This window comes from Nicotiana sylvestris, chromosome 1 (assembly GCF_000393655.2).
Source record: "Nicotiana sylvestris chromosome 1, ASM39365v2, whole genome shotgun sequence".
In the NCBI taxonomy this organism is placed as follows: Eukaryota; Viridiplantae; Streptophyta; class Magnoliopsida; order Solanales; family Solanaceae; genus Nicotiana; species Nicotiana sylvestris.
Window position 1 is genome coordinate 15,049,767 of NC_091057.1, and position 7,596 is coordinate 15,057,362.

Consider the following 7,596-nt stretch of genomic DNA (forward strand, 5'->3'; position numbering starts at 1 on the left):
GATGATAGGCAAAAAGCTAGCCCGTACCAAATGATGAGTCACGACCTGTAAGGCACACGGAGTAACCTAAAATTCCTGGCCTAGGGTTACAATTATTCTAATAGAAACGAAAACGGGTTATGCAGTCTTCATCTATAATCGTCCCTCCGAGTCCTGTATGTTTTTCCTTTTCAGGAAAAGAACCAAGATAAGAGAAACAAACAAGTGCTCGAGGCTTCAAACTTCAACGCTCAAACACTTGGGGGACTACATAATATACACAGACATATGTGTAAAAATCAAGCAAAGATCTGTGGAAAAAATCAAGCTTAGAAGAAATAAGTGCGGAGCAAAAGTTACGAAGTTACGGCATTCATAGCATTCACCATAGTGTTCTTTCCCATTAAGACAATGAAGAGATATGGCATTCATCATAGTGTTCTTTCTCATGAGAACAATGGAGTCACTTCTCAAACCCTTCCTAATACATGGAGTTAGGGTAATGACTATGTACTGAAATGGGTTATAAGGAAAAACCTTGTGTGTATTATTTTTCTTTTGTAAAAATCTGTTACAAGAAAAATAGTTACGAGAAAGCTATAGATGTAATCCAAATACATGTAAAGTATTATTCAAAAACTTGTCAAGGTTCATAAATAAAAACTTGTCAAAGTTATTTCAAACAAAACATGTGTGTTATTATTCCTCATCGTATTATAACACCATTATGAAGTTGAGACATCTTCTTCATTAAGTGTCAAAAATACAAAAGGGCCCTCTTTTATAAAACTCATGTTATTAAGTCATGAGATTAATTATAGAGCATTTTCAAAGGATAAAAATGCAAGCTATTCTTTAAGTCCTTAAAAATAAAAGGCAAGAATAGAACGAATAGAAGTAATAAAAACTTCTTAATATATTTAAAATCCAAAGACTAAGTATAAACTTAGTCATAAAAATTGTTTTATATAGATGCCCCATAATAAGAACTGGGGACTTTTTCCTTCTAAAACACCCTTAAAACAAACTAAGGGTTTGATCATTATCTTCCAAAAAGAAAAAAAAAAAGAAAAACAAGTTAAGTTATAAAAACTGGTCACTGGGAGGCAGGAGCATCAGAAGTAACGGTGCCAACATCAGAAGGAGCAACCACAAGCACGGTGTCAACTTGACTTGAAACAGCAGGCTCGATGAGGTGAACAAGAGTCACGGAAGCTTCACCTTCGGGAGCTTGATCCACGGTAGCTTCAACTTCAGGAACTTGAGCCAAGGCTACATCAGTTTCGGGAGCTTCAGCCACGGGAGCCTCATTGCGGGAGATGGAAAGTTTGGTGGTTGTTGAGCCTTCTCAATAGTCTCCATGATTTTAGCCAATTCTGACTCTAAATTAAAGGTCTCTTGGCTAGCCTCGATTAAGGCATCACGGCGAGAGTTCAGAAAAGTTCAACTTACCTCAACAGCCATTTTATCCTCGAGAAGCTCATAGTCTCTTTCCCAAACAGCAATTTCACTTTTGAGTTCTTCATTTTCAGCTAAGGTGGAATTGAAGGAGATTTGAAGAGAGGCATTGGAACTTTCCAAAGCACGGATTTTATCAGTAGAGGCCCTCAAGTCCATTTGATTTTGAGTCCAGCTCTGTGCAAGATCCTTCTCATAAACCTTCTTTTGACTCAGAAGTGCTTTCAACTCTTTAATCTCCTCATCTGCCTTAGATAGCTGATCTGAGAAAGAAGACTCAAGGCTTTCTTTGTCCTTCTCTGCTTGGCTTGAAGAAGCCTTGGCCACTGCCAATTCCAAAGTCAATGCACGCACCTGCTGCTCCAGGTTACTCCTATTCTCTTGCATATCTTCAATAGCAATTTGTGCACTATCAAATTGCCCTTTCCAGTTAGCCGCTTCTAGTTGAGCTTCACGAGTCACTTTCTCGGCCTCAAGAATTATTTTCTCAGAGTCACGAGCCACCTTCTCTAAAAGAGAAATTATGCACATCAACTCTGTACCAATGAGGTTGGCCTGAAAATAATAAAGAAGGAAAGTAATAATCCAAGAGTAAAAAGAAAAAGAAATTTTTTAAATAAAGGAGGAAAATACCTTCAAAGTGGCATGAACAATGTCGTTCATCAAAGTCAAGCAGCTATGGCTATTCATCTTCTCTTTTTCAATTGAGCCAATCAAAGGCTCAAGCCAAACGTCTGCCTGACCAGATTTTCTCAAAAGGCTGCTGTTGGCGGGAACTTCAATAGTCACGCTCCTCATGGCAGTAGTTCTGCTCGTAGAACCAACTTCAGTATGATGAACAATAGGAGTGGGAATAATCAAAGGAGGAGCCATAGAAGAGGTGAGTGCAGTAGAAGAAGGAACGGAAATAACTGGGGCCGGTAAGAAGGAATTACAGGCACGGGTGATGAAAAAGTCCATAAAGGTACTTCATCTAAAACAGGCCCGAGATCACCACTATCAAAACCACTAGCAAAAGTTGGTCGGTGGATTCACGAGTATCTTGGAGGGTAACATCGTCATCAGAGACGAGATGAACAGGCTCGGCAGAAGAGGCACGAGGAGAGACTTCAGCCTCATCATCGAACATAACACGTCTCCTAGACCTTTTCCTCTTTATCAAAGAGTCATCTTCATCTTCCTCCTCGGAATCTTCTTCAGCGGTTTTCCTCTTCACAAGTATGTCCTGAGCTTTCCTTAAAGTGAGTTGAGCTTCTGTAGAGGTTCGAGAGGCCGCAACTCCTTCAGCAGAAACGCCTCGAATTGAAAATCCTGACAAAAAGAAGGATGAAAATTAAGGCAATAAATAGAAGATTTTCCATACGAGAAAATATAAAAAAACTCTTACCATGAGTTTTCACTTTCCAACCGTACTGATTGGAGATAGATTTCCAGGACCTAGCCTCCATAGGCGCGACTTTCAATAATTTGTCTACTCAACCACGAAAGTTGGGAACTTTATCCACAACTCCCATGATTGCTACAAAAAGGAGAGGGAGAGAAAATTTAAAAAAAATCAAAATTGAAAGAAAAAGGTACGAGAAGAATAAAAGACTTACGTGCAAAATTCCATTTCTCGGGAAAAGGAACATTTTCTTCACCCACTAAACCAACAGTGCAGCAACGAATCGAGCATACCAGCCACGATCCTTGTCATCTTCTGGGATTACTAAAACCCTTTTACTCCTAACTACTAAAGTAAAAACACCGATGCGATAGAGCCTGGGGGAGTAAAGATGAATTAGATGAGGGAAAGTAAAATCAACACCCGCCTTGTTTGTTAAATGTCTTAAGCAAGCCACAGCTCTCCAAACGAGTGGGCCGATTTGTGCTAAACAAACTTGGAAAAAATGGCAAAAATCAAGAATTACTGGATCAATGGCTGGTTTAAATCCTAGAGTAAAGGGATAAGTATAAACGAAAGAAAAACCAGTCATATAAGAAGTAATTCTTTGATTTGGATTAGGAACAACAATTGGGAAGTCACTATTCCAATGACAGTCGTTACAAACTATGGGGGTTAAAACCTCTGTAATCATGGTAGGGTAGGTATCAGCACGACTCAACTCAGAAACTTGTTTTTGAAGTGATTCTCTGTCATGGGTAAAAGATAAGTCGCTAGGAACTATCTCTTCTATCAAAGGTTCTTGTAAAGGTTCAGCAGTTTCTTTACCCTTAGAAGATGATTTCTGAGTAGAAGAACCAGCAGAAGAACTGCCGCCACGGGCAGATCCTAAACTACGGAGTCTACCACCCCTACCCCTTCTATGTCTAACAGGTGCATTGGGGAAGTTATCCAAGATAGGAACTCTTCTAGGATTAGGGTTTGAAGAAGACATGATGAAGAAGGTCGAATTAAGGAAGAAGTGAACAGTATCGAAGAATAAAGTATTCAATAAAACTTTATGAAGAAGAGGACAAGAGAAAAAGGTTATATTTATGTGAGAAAATGACCGTCAAAGGCAAGAAATATAATGATGGAAAGCCTATAATAAATGCAACTAGCTCTTCGTGAATAGTGGGGCTGTAAAAGCCTTGAAAAAAGGCTGCAAAACTGCAGAACCGATGGAAGAATGACACGTGTATAGAGCATTTAATAGAAGAGACAAGTGAAGCATCAATGTTGTCATAGCATTAATGATGACATAAATTCCCTTTTTAATGAAATCCACTTCCCAAATATTTAATTGATAAATAAATGGAAAGTGGGGGGACTATCTGTATTGGGAAAAATTGAGTTTGCATATTGGAGGTGACGTGTCATGACACGTGGATTAGTCAAATGGTCAAAGAGTTATAATTAGCCAAGAGGCACGAGCAATAACAGATACGAGAGAAGGTGATGAAAGAGGCACGGGCAGTTATTCAAATAGTTCAGCGCGCGTACCTATTTAAGTCATTTAAAGCTCAAAGATCAAGAAGAATCAAGGAAATGAATGTGACAACGCATGAGAGTCCAAATTCAGTATTTAACATATATTAAATACTGAGTACGTTAGAGAATTTGTATTTAATATAAATGATTGAGTAACGTTTCTTTTATTATCATTTATTACCCATAATTGCCTTATTAAGACAAAGGCAATACACATATCTCCAAGAAAACCATTATAAAAGGGAGAATGCTTTTGTAAGGACACAGAACACAATTGAAATATACTCTGATTCACTTGTTTTTCTCCTGATTACATTCTGGTTATTCCAAATTATTCTCTTCTATATATTCTTTTGATTATCAGTAACCCTCGTTCTTCTAAATTCTAGCTTTGACTAAAATTCTGTTTTTTGGTTAAACAAGGAGGACATGTAACCAAGACCTCCCAAAGCAGTACCCCAACACTAGAGAGGCAGTAAATAAAAGGTGTGCAAGCACATTAACAAAAATAGGGGGAAGAGCAACCACAAGATTGAGACTTTCGGTCCACTGTAACTCTTCACACGCTATTGTTCACGGAGGCTCATAGATCCATCCAGAGTGTTTTCTTGCCCTTATCCTAAAGGCTGGAATTTGCGTTCTGTCTATCCTTATAGCTCTTCTAGCTTCGGTAGGGAGATCTTTTTCAGTGAGGAAGATTTGCGTGTGAGGAATGGTGGTAGCATATTTTGATAATGAGTCTGGAAACTCATTTCCTTCTCTGAAACAATGTTTAATTTTGATGCCAAATTGATGCACTTTGTCTTATGTAGGCTCCATGGAATTTTGAACTTTCCCAAAATCATGTTGACCACCAGTAGTGCATCTATGCTATACAACTTAGTGTTACTAACACCTACCAATTCAGCTGATAAACCTGAAGTTTGGGATTTCATCTTGATCTTGCTTCATTGAAGATCTAACATGACTAGGCAAGGAAAGAGCTGAAGGGAGCAAAGAAGGAGTGGGTGCTGCCTTCACGTGACTGACTGCTAAGGCTTGTTCATCATCTTAGCATCTCATTTCTGGTACTTTAATCCCATTTCATTTGTTTAATTTTGTATTTTCTTTTAATTTTTGTTTTTTTTCTTGCTTCTTTTTACTTCCGTACCCGTTTTTCTTTCTATAGTGTAGCTTAGGTTGGGTAATTTTTGTTTAAAGTTAGTTTAGGTAGTTAGAACACTGAACCAACACCTAGGGACTCATCATTAAGTGAAAAATTGGACTAAAATTGATCAACACTTAAACCCTAGGTTGGTATTGTTGATGGGTGTTCAGTGCGGACCGCGGTGCCCTTATGCGGTCCGCAATGGCATTTTGTGTGGACCGTAGTGTCAAAGTCCTGCAAGCTGATCAATGGAGGACCGCAACCGCATTACATTTTGTGCGGTCCGTGCTGCATATATTTAGAGAGTGGGTAGTCTGAACCCCACCTCTGTGTGGACCGCAATGGCCTTTTTGCAGCCGCACTATGTTTTGTGCTGTCCACACTCTGTAATAATTGATACTGTCTGGAACATGTTCTTTTCTGCAACTGTGAACTTCATTGTTTTTCTGGATACTAACAAAGTCTCATGAATGTTGTTTGCAGACAATGCTGAAATCACGAGGCAAATATGGTAAACAATCGAGCAGGGGAGAGTCCTCCCGGGGTGGTAAAGGCAAGAACATGATAAGACTGACCCCACAAGTCCGTCAAAACATAAAGAACACAAGGAAAATCATCAGAGCTGCTGATAGGGCTATTGATCAGTCGGGGAGTGAGTACGAGCCCTCCCGGGAGGCATCATCAAACTCCGTGCCAAAGTTCATTCCTGACTGGCCGGAGAGAAACAGATTGAGAGATATACCCCCAGCATGCCCCACTGCCCAAGCTTCAGTTCATGTATCTTCTGAGTCGTCTAAGGTCTCAGCTGAAGGTAGTGGAGATGGGTACTCCACCTCTCCCACAACTTCATTATCCGGAGAGGATGCAGTACCGGAAGAGGGGGAAGAAGCTCAAGGGGGTGAGCCCCAAGTTGTTGGGGTTGAGCGGACTAGGAACCCGGAGGCATGGGAGGACCGATCTGTGAGTGTGGTGGCCTCCCACAAATTCAGAGAGTGGTGGTCCGAGAAGAAATTGATACCTGAGCAGAAAATAGTCACCCGGGATCTTATGCCTCACAACCCAAATGTGTTGAGGCAAGTAACAGACAGAACGGAATGGAACTTTTTCATTGACCATGTGGGGGACACAAATGAACATCTTGTGAAAGAATTCTACACCAATGTGGCCCACATAAAAAAGGGCACCAAAGTCACAAAGGTGCGGAACTTGAAAGTGAAATTCGATGGCAAGTCCATCAATAACTACTTGGGGTTCGCAGAGGAGGATGAGTCCCTATACTTGCAGAAGATGAAGTTGGGTGAAGAAGCCTGCTCGTAGTTAGCGGAGTACTTGGCAATCCCAGGTACCACCCCGGAGTGGTTGTCTGTAGGGGTGAAGATATTGAGAGGACATTGAATTTCAAAGCTAAGGGGTGGGAGACATTCGTGTGCAGCAGACTAGACCCTACCACCATTGACACTCACTCCTACTTCACCGGGCGATCTTAGTAGCATCTATCATGGCAGGGTACCCGATCAATATCGAGAATGTGATGTCCCGGGTCATTTCACAGGTGGTAGATGAGGGTGATAGGTCCTACCCATTCCCCAACTTCCTAATGATGTATTTTGAGGACCTCAATGTGGAGATGAGGAAATTTGACGTAAATGTAAAGGCAAAGGCACCCTTCTCGTGGTATAGCCTACAGGGTGATGACAACCCTAAGAGCAAGCACTTCAAAGGAAAATCCACTACCTCAACTAGCCAGTCTGAAGAGCCAGTAGTAGTAGTGACTACTCCACAACCTCCTCCCACTGCAGTAGATATAGCCCCAGGTCCATCCACCTCCACTGATCCAGAGATTCCATCCACTACTGCCTATCCATTGACTGCCCACCATCTGAGCCAAGCCCTCACTAGCATCAACAACTGGATGTAGATAGCTACTTCTAAGCTGTTTGTATTATCTTCTACCATGGCAGCTCAGTCGGCACCTCTGCCTCCACAGGTCCCACAGTCTATTGAGGACGCTCTCAAGGATCTTCTGGACAACCAGAAGAAGATCCTTGAGAACCAAAAATTGCTCTCGGACACTGTTGATTCACATGGAAAGGCTCTC

General features: G+C 41.0%; 1 protein-coding gene across 1 annotated transcript; it reads right to left on the reverse strand.

The window, feature by feature from the left end:
- Positions 1 to 1,075: 1,075 nt before the first annotated feature.
- Positions 1,076 to 2,310, reverse strand: LOC138890532 (uncharacterized). Its single transcript, XM_070173929.1, has 3 exons — positions 2,071 to 2,310; positions 1,432 to 1,992; positions 1,076 to 1,285 (listed from the first exon to the last, which is right to left on the reverse strand). Exons 1-3 carry the CDS (start codon positions 2,308 to 2,310, stop codon positions 1,076 to 1,078), a joined length of 1,011 nt encoding a protein of 336 aa, XP_070030030.1.
- Between the last annotated feature and the right edge of the window lie 5,286 nt (positions 2,311 to 7,596).